Source organism: Carex rostrata, chromosome 10, assembly GCF_964058835.1.
Source record: "Carex rostrata chromosome 10, lpCarRost1.2, whole genome shotgun sequence".
In the NCBI taxonomy this organism is placed as follows: domain Eukaryota; kingdom Viridiplantae; phylum Streptophyta; class Magnoliopsida; order Poales; family Cyperaceae; genus Carex; species Carex rostrata.
Window position 1 is genome coordinate 12509671 of NC_135927.1, and position 17033 is coordinate 12526703.

At 34.6% G+C, this 17033-nt stretch overlaps 2 protein-coding genes across 4 annotated transcripts; both read right to left on the minus strand.

Moving 5' to 3' along the window:
* Positions 1-313: 313 nt before the first annotated feature.
* On the minus strand, positions 314-6708 carry LOC144560469 (zinc finger (CCCH-type/C3HC4-type RING finger) family protein). 2 transcript variants are annotated; one of them, XM_078309676.1, is made up of 8 exons: positions 6513-6708; positions 5303-5390; positions 4811-5214; positions 2863-3171; positions 2200-2269; positions 1550-1638; positions 971-1038; positions 314-598 (listed from the first exon to the last, which is right to left on the minus strand). In XM_078309676.1, exons 1-7 carry the CDS (start codon positions 6521-6523, stop codon positions 1005-1007), a joined length of 1005 nt encoding a protein of 334 aa, XP_078165802.1. In that variant the 5' UTR covers positions 6524-6708; the 3' UTR covers positions 314-598; positions 971-1004. The 2 variants fall into 2 exon arrangements, with proteins under 2 accessions (XP_078165802.1, XP_078165801.1); XM_078309675.1 differs by lacking the exon at positions 971-1038 and having other exon boundaries at positions 6513-6688.
* A 5106-nt stretch (positions 6709-11814) lies between these two features.
* Positions 11815-16823, minus strand: LOC144560363 (Peptidase S41 family protein). Of its 2 annotated transcripts, XM_078309537.1 has the most exons (12): positions 16352-16823; positions 16067-16148; positions 15825-15955; positions 15501-15587; positions 15324-15402; positions 14977-15059; positions 14459-14503; positions 14178-14297; positions 13462-13548; positions 12839-12988; positions 12464-12571; positions 11815-12277 (listed from the first exon to the last, which is right to left on the minus strand). In XM_078309537.1, the coding sequence occupies exons 1-12, from the start codon at positions 16673-16675 to the stop codon at positions 12029-12031; spliced, it is 1545 nt and encodes a 514-aa protein (XP_078165663.1). In that variant the 5' UTR covers positions 16676-16823; the 3' UTR covers positions 11815-12028. The 2 variants fall into 2 exon arrangements, with proteins under 2 accessions (XP_078165663.1, XP_078165664.1); XM_078309538.1 differs by lacking the exon at positions 11815-12277 and having other exon boundaries at positions 12469-12730; positions 12772-12988; positions 16352-16750.
* Positions 16824-17033: the final 210 nt, after the last annotated feature.

Here is a 17033-nt window from a genome sequence, read left to right on the forward strand (position 1 = left end):
TGTTCCTCTCAGGTATTATCCTTTTTCGAACATCAGATGCCATCTTTGATCAACTACGAGCTTGTGCAAAAAGAGAGCAACAATACATTCAAAAATTTTAATGCCACATGAAGTCGGTTCACAAATTTGTAATACCAAGATAAATTGACGATAAAGCGTCATAAAAAAAAAATGTGAGATAAATTTCAATTCAAACTAATCATGCCACAAAATTTAAGGTCGAACAACCGTTGTGAGATAGCACAAAAGACAAGGTAAACTGATCAATTCAAACTAATTATGCCACAAAATTTCAATTAAGCTGAAACAAATATGATAGATATTGGCAAAATTTTACCTTTATAAATAACAAATAATACTGTTGCAACCTAAGAATATAAAAAAAATGTACAAAAGAGATACTGCTGAACCTTATTCACACTTTCACAGGGTTGCTGCATTTTCTACCGTCTAATGCACAACTTATTTACAAATCTTTTTTGGTTATTTTCACACTAAAATGTTTCTGGAAATTTAAATAGGCCAACACTTCCCAAGAAGTTTTTTGTCCTTTTCATGCTTTCGGCCACCTATCTTTGTAGCGCCTTCCACTAGAATTCTACAGTTCAAAATAAAAACATAATTGTAGCAGAAAAAAAAAATGCTATTTGACTTAAAGGTTATAGTACTGCCTAATGTAACAACAGCTCATATTGAACTAAGATTAAGGTAACACATGATCTGCATTCCTTGACAATATTTTAAATTTTTGGGTGAAATCCTAACTTGATTCTCTCAACATGGCACAATTTCCGGGCCTAGAAGATCAACTAAGATAAAATATTAAGATCATATGATTGAAGTAAAGAAAAAGATATTAACAATGCAGTATTAGCTATATTCTTCTTCATGTAACCTATATTTGATATCCATATCTACATGCAGAAAATAAAATTAAAATTATTTAATAAACAAAATGGCAAGTGCTTACATTAGTACGTGAGGCCAATTATGAAAACCAAGAACTAAAGATTCATATCATTGAAGAAGTCAGAGAGCCTGTCGGTTAAATCAAATTTTAAATGCAAACAACATCAATTAAAGATGTTTCAGCAGGTTGAAATATTAAATTGCACGGATTTGAACACTCAGACCTACCTGTGGTAGTTATTGTAGAGCTTCCTGTTTGCCTTTAAGGGTAATTAACAAGTACCCTAATGGGAACTCACATTTGCAAATAAAAATTTGGAATTTTTTTCTGCAAATACCCCCTATGGGAGAAAATGTCTCTTACAACCTTCCCCATACCCTCCCTCCCTTCAATTAGATACTCAAAAGTACCTTTCCACTGTTTCTTTGCACAAAACACACGAGGGTAGTATGGGTATTTCTAAAAAATCCTCTCTTTGATTTGGGGTTTAGGGGAAAATACTCCTTTGCAGAAACAAATAATAATTCCAAGTCTTTGGTGTGCTTGTCAAGTACAGCAGTAGAATTTGTCAAAAAAAAAAATAACTCATCAACCACAAAGGGGAGAGAGAGAGAGAGAGAAAGAGGGGGGAGAGAGGACCTAATCATTTTCACAATGACAGTACTTCCTTCATCTGCATCAACATGTCTGAGCTTGATCTCTTCTAGACTTCCATCTCTGTACGCATGCTGAAATTAAGCCAAAAACAATTTATCATACAGAGAGTGGATTGTTTGCATGAACATGAATTTCCTGTGATAACTTTAGTTTAAAAAATATCATCAATTTCATCCTGAGTTTGGCTAGTATAACATCAGTGTCATTTCAACCTATATAACACCAACTCTAAAACCTATCAAATCAACTTCAAACGGTGAATCCAAACCGATCTACTTCATTAGTTGTGCGTTTACATGCATAATTTATAACTTTTCGAATTTATTTAGTATTAAGTCAAGCGGTCAAATGTGTGAGTTTTTAAGTTAATTTAAGACATTAATTTTTCAATATTTTTACCGCTTGATTTGATACTAAAATAACTCGAAAATATAAAAAAAATTGTATGTAAACGCATCACTCATAATGTAAATCGGTTTGAACGGTTTGGATTAGTCGTTCGAAGTCGATTGAATAGGTTTTAGAGTTGGTGTTATATAGGCTGAAATTACACTGATGTTATACTAGCCAAACTCATAATTCTTCTCTATTGGTGATTATTGCTATGCAATTGGCCTATAAAAAGAACATACCTTGTAGAAACAGCTGGTACCAAAAGGACAGGACCCATTTCCAAAATCAAAGTACTTGCAATCAATAGACCTGGGAAGGAACATTTATTTGTCAAACTCAGTTTAAAGAGAGAACCATTATATCAATTGCTTCAAAAAGAAGAATTATAATGAAGGACTCATGTCACAAAGCCAGTTGATTTTTATTTTTTCTTTTGTCATGTTTTTGTTTCAATTTTTTTCAGTTGGGGTCCTCGAGAACCTTCAGGTTCTATGCCTGAATTACTGCTTTGATGCTTCCGCAAGGCATTTAAAAAAAAATAGAGAAAGAATAATTGAGGCTAGGATTTTGTAACTGTCAATATTTGGAAGACACTGGCACAGAATAGTGATCCAGCCACTAACAGACTGTAACAAAACGAAGTACTTTTAAAAAACAAAAAAAGCACTGAAATGGCACCATACTTTAGCTCGGTAGTCTTTTACTCCTTGAATCTAGTCACCAAACCAGGGTGGTACTAGGCTATACAGTGTACACTACATGTAACACTCCTTTGTTTATATTTTTAGGTCCTTTTAAGGCTTTTTTAAACCTGTCTAAGCACACAAATGCACCAAGTCCAACCCCAAAAGGTACCACCTTAAAGGGTTCTCAATGCGAGACCCAAAAACCTAAACACATACTTGAGCTTGGCCTTGTAGCTATCCATAATCTCATCCTTCTCCTCCTTGGAGAAATACCATAAAACACTGGGTATGACGTAGTAGGACAGGCGTCGACAGATTGGACAGGCACGCACAGCCTGGTTGACATCAATGCCCGAGTCATGCAGGGAGTTGCTGCGCCAGTTGCGGATGCACGACACACAAAACGGGTGGTCACACTCTGATAGCAGCCCAAACTTCCTCTCTGATGCTGTTGGTTTCGACAGCACCTTCTCCAGGCAAACACTGCACTCTATGTCCTGGCTCTTCCTCAATGCCTCCAGCCGCCTAAACAAATAATGTAGGGTATTAGACTAACCACATTTCTGTGTATTTCTTTTTGTTTTCTGTTTGTCTGGGCCTAATTGGTGAAATTGAGGATAATTGAGGCCCAAAAAACAATCTCTACATAAAAGGAATTAAAATGGTACTCCAGGATATTGAGAGATTTTGTACACGAGGACAGGCTGAATTTTGAAGGGAAACAATAAAATCCTTGAAGAATCAAAAGGTGGAACAAATGAGAATAAGATAATGCAATAGCAGTGTGACATGCAACTCCTGCATATTTATATTTGTGTACAATTTTTTTTTTTTTTTTGTAATAGTCCCTGTATCATCTGCTACAAATGCCATTGGATAAAGATATGGTTAGTTCCAGCTGATTTTTTCTGCAGCATTTAAAAAAAATAAAAATCAACACATGACATCATTTCTGAAAAATCTCATTCCACAGCAAAAATGTCAGCAATATGTGAGAGGAGAAACACTGACAATGCCAGCATTTGAGATCTTGTGAAACGCTGTCATTGTCAGCATTTGGAACTTTTAAAACACTCGCAATGTCAGCATTTCAACTTTTCTCATTATTTGTTGACTACCCCATACTACCTCACTCTGTTTCAAATAAAGGCACTGACAGTAATAATATAATAAAGTGCCTTCCTGTCTATACTCCCTATATCGTTCTCTTCTCCAACAAATTAGAACTACAGATTTAGTTTATATAACAAACAACCGCTGCGAGCCATATTTTTGTTGAAGGATTAGAACAAAGAATTGCCACATGGCTCATATGTCTTTATGTTATATTACAACACAGCATAGCATAACATTTGCAACATTAAATAACCACGCTATGAACATAGCTCGAAAAGGTGTTTAGGTCCACATTAATACAGTACTACCACGTGAGTGGTTCCCATGTCAAATCTATAGCAACTTCAAATTTAAAGCATCCTCAAATGCTAGCAGACCGCTAGCGTTTGGGAGAACCACTTCCAAATGTTAGCATTGCTAGCATTTGTGAACAGCCCAAAAACGCTAACAATGATAGCATTTTTGCTATGGAATGAGATTTTCCAGAAATTATGCCATATGTCAATTTTTATTCTTTCCCGATAAAAATATCAGTAGTTACAGTACACAATTTGATCAGATATTTTCATGTTCAATTCGTACAAATTCAAACAGCATTTAAAACCACACAGTTACCTTAGCCTAATTCATTAAGTTCTCAATGGTTGTTTCTTTTTTCTTGTCTTCGCTTAATTCATGGAAATTGAGGATAATTCAGGCTGAAGCAACATGAGCAACCAACAATTTGTACATAAAAAGATATAAAGGGGTACTAAAGGGTATGATATCCTGTACATGAGTACAGACTGAATTTTGGAGAAAAAAATAAAATCCCTGAAATGGTAAAGTGAAATAGAATAAGGATTAGAGATTGCAAACCATTTCATATGCAACTCATTCCCATCATACATGAGTGCAATGAATTGATTTCTTAATCATCATATCTGCTATCAATGCCCTTTCAATAGAGATATAGGTTAGTTTCACTAAATTATCTGATCAGATATTGCCATCTCCAATGCACGTAAATTCTAACACTATGTAAATAACACAAAAGCATATCATGTACCTGTTGTTCCTCTGGCAGAGCCTCAGGTGCTCTTCCCTTTCCTCAGGGCGGTACGGGTGGAGGCACAGCTTCCCGCATACGGGGCAACTGTCCCCATGCATTTGCATGCACGTCTCACCATATGGGCATAAGCCCGCAGCAGCAAAAGAGCAAATTGGCATTTCCTCAGGGTTAACAGGTATGGATCCAGTTGGCTCTGAGAGAATATGGCTTTCAGTTGACCATGTCGGTTTGACCTGAGAGAGGGAGGATGGAGGAGAAAGGCTAGGATAAGAGGCTGAAGGCCTGGAATTTGATTGAATAGGTAGTGGTGGGGTAATAGGTTGACTGCGAGAGGGCTTGACGTGGTCATATCGGCATCTTGCACCATATGAGCACACACCTCTCTGGTAGAATGTGCAAATCTGGTATGATAACAAACAAGAATTAGGTCAGTTGCATCTAGAATCAAATGAAACACACGTAGTAATACAAAGTGCAACAGAAATTTACATTATTGGGTGGATCAGTCCGGTCATGAGAAAACTCACAGTACTCCCCTTTGAGGCATGCACCGTGCATATAGAATTTGCACAAAACCCTGATCAATGAGATACAATTTCCATGTTAGAAGTTGGCGCATTGAAAGAAATAAATAACCAATTCACTTATATTGTTTTAAAATATTCATCTCTATTTTCAGAAAATATTTGGTGCTAATAAAAATTCCTTGTTGCACCAATAATTGTCATTTGGAATTCATGTAACATTGTTGTAAGGTTTGTAATAGAACAAGAAGCTACTGCATAGCACAGAGGCGTTGGTACTATGCACCAGTACCATGTAGAAGATTATCCAGAGGAGTACTTAGTGAATTAGGCAATTAGTGGTTATGCAGTGATGTAATAAACTGAATTAGTTAGAATCAGTTAGTGGCATAAAAGGTAATTAGCTAGGAATTAGAGATAGAAGCTGTTGCCTATATATAGTGATGTATTATGCCATTTGTAAAGATTACACAATCAAGAATGAAAATAAAGATTCTTTGATACAATTATCTCTCCCTCTCTCTCTTTACAGTTTGGTATGGTACTGTACCATAAGGATACTGGGTTTCAGTCCCAATAGTCGCTGTTTTCTGAGATCACTTATGTCCTCCTCTTTCTTCTGTTTAGATACATTTTAATTGAGCTTGCACAAGTTCTTGAACATTTAAAGTGAACTGGTATTATGCAGCACAGATTTGGTACAGCAAGCATTACTACCACAGAGAATGGTTATGTAAATTTGTAAGCTCCAAAGGTTTTCTATTTATATCCGAAATATTGGCCACGGCCAAATAGTGCTTGTAAAAAATTAATATAAATTCCATAAAAATCAATCAAATACTGAAGACCCCTGCCCCCCCCCCCCCCCCCCCCCCCCCCCCCCCACACACCACCAACCCCGGTACCATCTCCTCCTCCTCCCACAACAAAGAGGTGCTAATTAATGCATATATACTTAGTTAATATGAGAATTATCTGAAGAAAGGGCTTAAAAACACAACAGAATAACCTCACAAGGTTACAAATGTGAAGATTCCTATAGAAATTCTAAATTATACTAGATCGTATAGGAAAATCATTGCAAAGGCCATGTATGTCTTTGAAAATTAAATGAGATGCAATCTCAAATCCGAAACTGATTTCAATTACATACAGAGAGCAGCTGAATTGAGTACCTTTTAGACATGATGAGAGACACTACACCGATTTGAGATGGCAAGAGAAATCAGGAGCTATCGACCTATCGTCTTAATTTAATTTAATTTAATTTTTTTTTTTTCTTCGCCTCTCCTTCCTTCTTTCTCTGCCTCTCCGCCAATTGTTTAGGGTTTGGTAAGATAGGACCCCCCACCGTTATACAAATACCGACCCGGATATTCCAGCGCTGGTAAAATAAAATGACCATACTACCCTGTGCACCGAGAGTACCGTTGAAAGTCGGGGTGAGAATTCTCTGAGATATCTCATATTTTACGTGATCCACGTGTCCGGTTCATATTCGGGGATAGCGCAGGGGCAGTATTATTTAAGCTTCGAGATTCATGCAGAACCTATTTGAACGGTTGGGATTTTCCAACAAGTCACGCAAAAAATAAGATATCTAAGAGGATTTGAATTCTCAAAGGAGGTCATTGATTTCATTTTAATTCACCGGATTTTATGTTACTATTTCATTCCTTGTATCAATGGGGGCCTACAGTCAGCGGCCTAAAAGTAGATCTGTTTTAGAGAGATGAAACAGAAAATCTGTACTCCATTCTGGTCATCTCTTTATAAAGCTACATTTCAGAATGAGTGAGTCTATGGTACTATGCATATCACGGGTTGTTACCGTGCTATGGCTCTATATTCGATTTTTCAAATCTTAACGGTCGATCCGAACCGTTCATTTTGTTCTCCATATTAATATGTGTTTGGAGACCAAATTTTACATTTTTTGAAATTTTTTTACTATTTATTTAGATATTTAGAAAATCACTTGATCTGAAAATTCTGGACCATCCAAAAACAGTGATTTTCAGTAAATCTAAAAAAATAGTAAACAAATTTCAAAAAATGTAAAATTTGGTCTCCAAACACATATTAATATGGAGAACAAGATGAACGATTCGGATCGACCATTAGAATTTGAAAACTCGAATATAAAACCGTAGCACGGTGCCAAATCGTAATATGCATAGTACCATAGACTCACTCCTCTTTCAGAATTTCTACAAATGTATTAACAGACGAATTAAATGGCAAGATTTAATTCCTTTTTACATATGTTACCAATAAAATTTTGGAATTTTGAAGGCCTATATAATTAAGATTAAGAAGCAGATCGACTTAAATGAAATGAAAAAAAAAACTAAAATATGTTTTTATATTCCACCTTTTTATTTAATAAAATGAAATTATAATTAATTCTTTTAGGAAAATGTTAAACAAACTTTTACATTTAAGAAGACCGAAAATGTGAAATCACGGCCATAATAATTTTTCTTTTAACACAAACAAAAAAAATCACTAAAATTTTGCTTCACAAGACAAGATGAAATTACATTAATAGAAATAGAAAGAAGGTTTTCGAAAATGAGGCTCCCTTCCGAATAGTAAACTTACACTCTGATTTGAGATAAATGATTTCATAAAAAATGTACACAGTCCTCACTTTCAAATAATAACGCTCCCCTCCGTTTTCACTTGGATTCTCCTCTTCTAAAGTGGGTAAAGTCACACCTGACAATCTAACGACGTCTCCCCTCCGCAAAATATTTCTACCGTCTTCTTCCTCCACGTACCCACAATTGGAGCATACCCTAACACACTGTCAAAGTTCTCCACTTATTTAGGACAGGACGGTCGGATTTTAAATTATAATAACCAGTGTTCTAAATAGCGAGTTATAGCGTTTTTGGACCCTAAACGCTAAGTTATGACATCAAAACGTGCTATTTGAGCTACGAAGGCTATGGCGCATAGCGTGTAGCGCAAATAGCGCGCGCTATGCAACATGAGTTTTTTTTTTTCCTTCAATTTATATGGGCTTTAAAATAAACAGATGGTGAAAATATTGTTTAATTTTGATGAATATTACATTATATCAAATTCAGGTCCACTATAATAAATTTTTCATTTTGCCCATGGTTTCTTTTAACTGATGATAAATTAAATAAATAATTGGTAAATTCTGGAAATTTTAGGGACTAACAAGAATTTCTTCAAGGACCATCTGTTTATTTTACTAGAAGTATGAATTTTGTTTTTCTTTTCAATTTCTAGGTTATTTTGAAATTTAAATAGAAAAAAAAATTATGTTATGATGCTGAAGATATTTTGAATATAAAAATATCGATAGTTTATGATATTAGTATTATTATAGATATTTTGAGTCGCAATTTGAACTTTGTATTGGTTCAATATGAATATTATATTTTTTTAATCAATTTGGTATTATTTATTGTTCTATGAAACTTAAATAATGTTTATATTTAGTACAAATATATAATATAATTTTTATAAAAATAAAAAACGCTATGTAGCATAGCTTTCGTTATAGCGACGCTATTCGCTATAGCTTTTTTTATAGGCTTTCCGCTATAACGTAATAAACGTTATTTAGAACCTGATAATAACTCATGAAATTCATAACTTTTAAATCACAGTTCTTGGATTGTCCGAACTTTGAAATAGCACCCCTTGAACTTCCTTTTTGTTTTGTTTTTTAAAATTGAAAATGTATATATATGAGCCAAAATTCAAAACTCTAACCTCCTAAGTTTCAAATATAGTTTAAAATTCTTCTAGTGGTTTAATTGAAATTCGGCATTTATTCAATAAAAATATTTCAGTTTTATATTACTATTTACAAATGCTTGGATATTACATGTATGTATATAGAATAGTTCTATATTACTTCTTCTTTGAACTATTCAAGTAGGAAAAAAAATCTTATTTAACCATAGTTCACAGGCATAGAGCGGTAGTAAATTTGGGCATTGTCAAATTGTGACTAATATACCGTAAATTTGGTCACGTGCCTTATTATGCCATGTTGTATCTTGCTGTGATTTAAATAGTGACGAGTGTTCATGGCACGCGAGTTACACTGTGAATAAATCGCGTTTGATTAAGTTTTTGTTAGCATACATAGATATATAGGTGCACATTATTGGATACACAGAGATATTTAGGTGCACATTTTTTAATACAGTTAAAATCTAAAAAAAAATCACGTTTTTAGTCTACATTGTCAAGTATTTTTCATTCGCAAGTTGCACGCTGCGATCGAGTTTTTTTTTTTTCCAAATTCTTTAAATCTCTACTGCCAAATCAAGAACTAACGGTCTGTTCCGAAACGCTACTGACATGACTAGCATTTTGTAACTGTTTCTATGCCGTGACCATAGCGATTTCTCTATCGTGCTGTATCGTGCCCTTATTGCTGATGACTGGTCACGAAGCGGGATGCATGACCCACATCATGCAATACACGTGCCACGTTGTTCATTATGTAACTGTTATGTTTTGTGACGGAGACAGCTTTGATGTGCTATTTCTTCTGCTTTACATAACCATAGTATATACTATAAAGGGAGGAATGTGTATCCTCTGCATTAACTCAAAAGAGAACATTTTGAGTTAATGAATCTCAACCATCTGATTTTAAACGGAGTCAATTCGACTCTTATCTATAACATAGAAGTTCTTTAATATTATTACAAATTTAGTTCGTATGAATCTTAAAATATATCGAATAGTCAAAATGTATTAACTCAAAATATTCCCTTTTAAGTTAATGCAGAGGAAACGCATTCATGAAGAGAGAGAGTTTTGTCCGATGCCCATTAGACCCAAACTTGTCTGATGGGTAGTCTGAACCGTCCGATCTCAATTTCGGTAAAGATTGATTGAGATATTGTTCCTGTAAAAGCTAAGTGGGAATTTATTGTGAATATTTTCGTGATTCAGTATTCATCAGGGTATTATTGTAATTATATATTTTCTATTTTCTATTTATTATTAAAAAATTGACATAAAATCAGAGTCCGCCAATATTTGGGAAATGTTCGGCTCATCTTTCGAGCTGGACCAACATAACGGTAAAGATCCAAGGCACGAGGATGCGTTGCGCTTGCGCATAGTACGCGCGACTCAGAGGAGATAACGGGTTTCATTTGCATTTCGGAGTCTTCATCTATATATCCGATCAAAAATTCAAAATAAGGTTTACATTTTACTTTTCAACTCTCATTATCTAAATTTTCTAGTGTTTAAATTTCATCTCCCACATTATTTATTTTTACATTTTATTATCCAGTTCCCACTATCTAAATTAGTTATGCCATCATAATCAACTCAGATTCAATTCACTAACAGTTTTCACGAAATCATTTCAAATTGGAACGGACTAGAGCCACTTAGCTCGTTTAGCTCACAAATTGAATTTGAATTGAACCCAACCCGCTTGTTACAAACTCAAGTTAGAATGTACTATTAATTTTGTTAGTTTTATGGATTATTTTTTAATTTGTAATTTTGCTAATTACTATGTATAGTATTGCTCGTCATATGTTAAAATTATTGTTCAGATTTTTAAATTTGAAATTTTTTTAATTTATAGAATGTTATTATGTACTTTTTGTTTTGTATTGTTATTGTATAGTACTGCAGTTTTTATGACTGAATGCGAGCTTAGTTCAGCGACCGTCCATGTCGAAATTTTTATTCATATGAAAATGGAAAAAATAAAAAATAGAAAATATTGTATGAAAAATTCAAAAATAAGAAGGCAGCTAAGACTCACATCGTCCATGCAGGACGCCATAAGACATCTCAAACTATGAAAAAGTACAAAACAAAAAAAAAAAATTCATGGGACGCCATGACTCATCCAAACCAGAAAAAAGCAAAAAAAAAAAAAAAAATGGGTCACCATGGTCCATCCCAGATGCATAACTAATAGGTAAAATTTTCAGTAGAAGTAAATAAATTCATAAAGTAATTTTTCTTGAAAAAAATAGTCATTTTTTTAGTTGTGATAGGTCATGACAGCCCATTTTTTCTTTCCTAATTTGGATGGGCTATGGCGTCCCATAATTTTTTTTTTTTTTTTTCTGGTTTGAGATATGCTATGTGCGGGACACCATAACTCATTCCTACCTTTCCATTTTTTAAATTCCCACATTACATTTCTTATTTTTTATTTTTTATTTTCCTATGAATAAAAATTTCGGCCGTCCATGTGAGATGAGATTGGCTATTCGCTGAGTCAACACAGCAAACACCTTTCTTTAGACACATATTGACTTACGCCCACATTATCACCAGCTATACATACAAAACTAAGCTGTTCATGTCATAAATTGATAAATAAAACTACGACACCTGATTAAGTACTAACAATGATTAAAAAAAACAAATCTATGGAGGAATCAGTTTGGGTTGTGCATGAATGTTATATACTATTGCAGTAACTTCTCTTCATTTTCTGATAATATATGAAATCGATGTATATCTATATGTATAACTTTTAATTAGACTGACCATGCTTTGACTATATACTTGACATCTGTCAATTCTTGTCAGACCTCATAGAGAAATGACGTACTTAAATTTATACACACTGAGCCGTTCATGCTATATCTGAACAAGCGCTAAATTGCTAAATTATACACAGGTTTGGGTTTACTAACTTCGACTTTTGAGCTTATGAAGCGGATCCTTTCGATTGTTGCACTTCGAGTTCATGCTCTGCCACCATGATGCAAGAATCCATTTCCAGGGAAGACGCCTTGGTTTTATCCTTTGATTGAAAAGGCACAACAGCATTTAGTGCATCAGGCGTGCACTGTACGTCAGGTGCTATGCCGACCTGATCGATTTCGTGTAGTGAAGGTGATAAGTATTTCGCGACTGTGATGAATAAGGCTGATCCATCATTCAATTCTGTCACACTCTGCAAGGATATCATTTAAGGGATGCTTGTCAAGTCAAGATACATATGAGAAAAGCTCTTCATGAATAATTTTAAAGATATTGCAACAAATAGGCCAATTGATTAAAAAGAGTGACAGCAGAACCGGCACCAAAGCTTAGATCAACATATATTATAGACAAAACACTAAGATGAAGAAAGGAGTACCTGAATTTTTCCTTTGCCAAAGGTTTTATGTCCAACAAGAATTGCGCGACCATTATCATGTAATGCTCCTGCCAGAATTTCACTTGCACTAGCACTCCCCTCATTCACCTGCATTTGATTTCTTTTATTTCTAATTTTTATACATTTATCTGTTCTCTATTGTTAGAGACACTAATCCTATTAGGAACTCCAAATTTAAATGATTAACTTATTAGAAAAGAAAAAGAAAAAAAAAAGAACAGAAAGGGGAGGAAACTGAAAGAGAAGCTAGTATCATCCTCAAACCTCTGAAGAATGTAATTATTTACATTTTAAATTAAATAAATATAGTGAAATGAAGAATCTTAATAGAGCCAAAAAAAGTTCAAAACTTACTAGCACTACAAGAGGGTCATGTGTCAAAGCATGGCTTTCGACCAAACTAATTGGCAGCATGTTTCCATCTCTATCTACTGTGTTCACAAGGGTTTCATCTCCATCTAACCATATTTGTGCAACATCCAACCCAGCTTTTACCAATCCACCCTTCATAAAATATAAATAGACAAATCTGAAATTATGCATACAAACTTCCTAGAGGAAATATTCCCTTTTTGTTTTAATCCAATATTTTGTCATTTGTCATAGCACCCAATATTTATGGCATATGCAACTAACAAGTCTTTCTAAACTTTCAGTAAATAACATCAAACTGTTAGTTTAGTGAGGCCAAAAATGGAAACCCGCGAATAATTGACAATCTTGCCCTTATCCCGTAATCAAGGTAAGCAAATTTAGAATTTTAGATATTGGTTCCTTGAGATGTATGATCGAGTTAAAATGAAAAATCCAAGGTGATCTCTAACCTAGTATTGAATAAGTTTCAGAGACATTACTTTTAATCAAATATCAGAAATTTGGGGTCACTTGTAACTCAGTAATAATTAGCTGCAATTTGTAAAAAAAAAGATAAAAAAATTAAGAAAATAATAAATTCTAAAAGAAAGATGAGAACAAACTGGGTTGTTGCGCAGATCTAGGATGTATGATTGGACGCCTTGGTTCTCCATTTCTGTTATTACATTCTCCATTTCAGATGCAGCTGTCTGATTTACAGAAACGTTACATGTTTAGTGATGTATTATATAGTAATAGGTGAACTAAAGTTAGACTCCAATATAATATAATTTAATCTGAAAAATAGTTAACCATTTTCACACCTTGTCTGAATACGAAATGCCAAAAAGGTGACTAAGATTATTTTTATGAGATTGAATAGTGATTATATCATCTCGCATTACATATCCCGAAACATTATGCAACTGCTTAAATAACAAATCTAGATCTAAATTTACGAGCAGGAGAGAATTTATAAGCGGGAAAACATGCGAGAACCTGCAAAGGATTGTATGTATAACATAAATGCATTTTGGTATTAAGTTCCTTTCCAAAATGTACCAGTCAGGATGCATACCGGCTTGATTTAAGTTTCTACCATCATTTTTTTTTATTTATGCTCATTTGCACTACTGACAATAAACTATGGCTAGGTTGAGCCAATGGAGAAAAGTGGAAATTTACTCGCAGTATAGAAACAGCAAATTGCTTCAATTGAGTTAATTGAGACCCAATTTGCATAACTGAGAGCTCAGATGGGTTCAATTATGACCCAAAAAGAATTGAGGGACCCTTGCTGGTGCATATTAGCTGAAATTGAAGCAGATGGAAAGGATACCTGAGAAAATGCAGAAAGTCTAACATATCCGGTCTTTACCACGTGGCCATCATTCAATTGATGAGAGATGATTGTGCTGGAAAGTGGTGAAAGCCTGATGACCTCTCTTGGAATTCTAACCTATAAAGTGTAAAGTGGAGTTCTTTCTGAGATTTTTTTCAGCCAGCATGTTATTATTAAGTCGTACTATAGTTGCAAAATTGGAACCATAACATCAGAAAGATAAATACATAAATAAATCAATGAAAAAAGTAAAATGCAATGGTCGAGGAGAAGCCTACCTCTCTTTGTAAATGATCATTCTTGTCATCTCCTTGTTCAGACACCTGAAACACAGAGAAATTGCACGGTTGAAAAATTACGACCCTGCTGAGCTGTAAGTTACTAGTTGGAAAATCGAAAGAATGATACTACACTCTCATAGTACACACAAACTACAGGATTGTACAAAGTATACAATTGCAGGGGCGGATGGAGTCATATAGCAAGGGGTGCTAAGCACCCCCTATAAATTGAAAATTTTCATTTGAACCCTTTAATAATTATAATTTAGCTCCCTTCATAAATAAAAATTACAACATACTTGTTTTATCCAGCACCCCCCCCCCCCCCCCCCCCCCCCCCTCCCCCCCTCCTCCACAATCTCAATTTTCTGGTTACCGCCCCTGCAAAATTCTGCAATCAAGCTCACAGCTAACCCAGCTTAGTCAGTTTACCCACAAAATGGCAAAAAATGTAGTATGCTCCAAAAGGGTAAAAAGCATGACCCTTGCATCAAATGACTGAAATCCACACTTACAAGTTTCACTGTGACAGTGGTCCCAACACGACCTCTCAGTTTTTGAGCTGCAAGTTCTCCATTTAATCCGGACACACTCTCCCCTATTTTAAAAGAAAAGAAAAAATTATGGGAATTACTTAATAAAAGAAAATTTGTAATATCCTCTCATTTTAGTACTGAACCAGTAAAGCTGAGCAACAACACCTATTTAAATAATATATAGTAAAAGAAAATTTGCAACAAGCAAAAGAAAACATATATCATTTGTTACTGTGAAGGAAGCAAATGTCAAGTATCAGTTCCTTAGTACAAAAGCATACAACCAGTTACAATATATTGGTAGCAAAAAGAAAGGTATTTGGTACCATTGATTTCAACAATCTCATCTCCTTCGTGAATGCCAGCACGGTCAGCTGGACTCCCCTCAATGCAAGACAAGACTACCTGAACATCAATTAAAGAAACATAAAAATATTTCTTAAAAATTTACTTGATCAGGAAAAATAACATTTTCTTTCCTTCCTTTGTTTTCTTTTACATACCAAGTGCCCAGAAGTTGGTTCAGTATTTATAAAGATGCCAACTCCTTGCAAATTCCCATCACTCCCTATTCTGAAACTTTGGTATTCCTGCAAATCAAAGAAAACCAGAATAATTAACACCCAACTCTACCAATACATACTAGAATCTGACAGCCCCAGAACTAATAAACATGGTTTCAATTTAGTTCGACTCAGATTAGGTCTTTTTCATCCAAATTTTATTTTCAAACCTCAACTAAGCCTAGTTGTTCATTAAAATGATTGTAATACACCTGGTACCATACAAGACGGATCCATATTAGTGATATTTGAAGTTGGAGTTACCTTTGGGCTAATAATTCTAGTAAAAGGGTCACCCAGACTTGCAAGCATTCCACTAATTTTGCCATAAGCTGCATCAGCTGATTTTAAAGGAAACATTTCAACCATTGTCTGTTCAAGCTTTGAATCCCAGTCTACATCACAAAAAAGGTACATATATCAATATGTATAGTTTAAAATTTTGAAACAGGTAATAATAACAGGAAAGTAAGAAATTAAAAGCATGATACAATATTTGATGAGACCTTGATGGTTGAAAGTAGGATCAATAAAGGTCTCACGAATAAGCCCCCATGCTTCAACCAAGGTCCTTTGCACTGTGTTCACCTGTTATAAAATATATATTTTTTAATAGCAGGTAGTGATTGTAGATAAGTCTGATTCTTTTTGAACAAACTATTAACATATTCTAGCTGAAGCATGCATTTTCACACAAAATTCCCTTCAAGACAAGTTTACAGAAGCACAATTATATTTCTTCTGACAGTTAAAATATACATCTCTATTTTATTCTGTTGAGAAAGATATACCTCAGTAGCTCTTGAAGCAGGGAAAGCTATTGTGAGAGACTCAGCCAGGGCCGACGAATCACAGCCGTTGATTGATATTGCCGCTGCAGCTACAAAACCAATCGCTGCCTTCTTTATGATATTTGCAAATTTCGAGCTCTTATCAGAGCCATTGCATCCCAATTCAACGGCCCTGGTTAACTCTCTGTCGACTGATCGCTTGTAGGAGCAGGAAATGGGTAATTGTTTGCTATTCGTGGATAGAAGGAATGTATGGGGTTTTCTCTGTTTCCGTGATATCGGGATTTTGTGGAGAGGAGAGGAAGCTAGAGCTCGTGATTCCATTAGAGCGAGAGTACAATTGGGTGGTGTGGAAGTACTGAACGGAGAACAGTTCTAAATTTCTAATAGAGGGAGAGAATATTGTTTAGTAACACCTGGACCTGGAGTACAGCTGTAGTTAACACCATCCAATGGGAGATCATTAAAAATTCTATGACATGTTCCCTAATTGTATTAACTTGCAGAAAAATGAAGAGGGTCATATTTTTTAAAACCTTTTTATTAAAAATTACACATTATATTTTGCATGATATTTTTTGCAAATTTATTGCAATATTGGGCTCCAAAAATTAAAGAATGATTTGAAAAGTATTAAAATGTATATTGTCCATAGAACTTTTAGTTTTATGCGACAATTTGG

Bases quoted from the DNA above. Each gene is read 5' to 3' on its own strand.
- LOC144560469 (XM_078309675.1), bottom strand. The intron at 5,215-5,302 runs GTAAATTTCTGT...TTATCATACCAG, and splicing joins GGACTGATCCACCCAATAAT to ATTTGCACATTCTACCAGAG. The intron at 3,172-4,810 runs GTACATGATATG...TTATTTGTTTAG, and splicing joins CTCTGCCAGAGGAACAACAG to GCGGCTGGAGGCATTGAGGA.
- LOC144560363 (XM_078309537.1), bottom strand. From the start codon at position 16,675: ATGGAATCACGAGCTCTAGCTTCCTCTCCTCTCCACAAAATCCCGATA. The intron at 15,956-16,066 runs GTCTCATCAAAT...TTTGTGATGTAG, and splicing joins TCCTACTTTCAACCATCAAG to ACTGGGATTCAAAGCTTGAA. The intron at 15,403-15,500 runs GTATGTAAAAGA...ATTGATGTTCAG, and splicing joins AACCAACTTCTGGGCACTTG to GTAGTCTTGTCTTGCATTGA.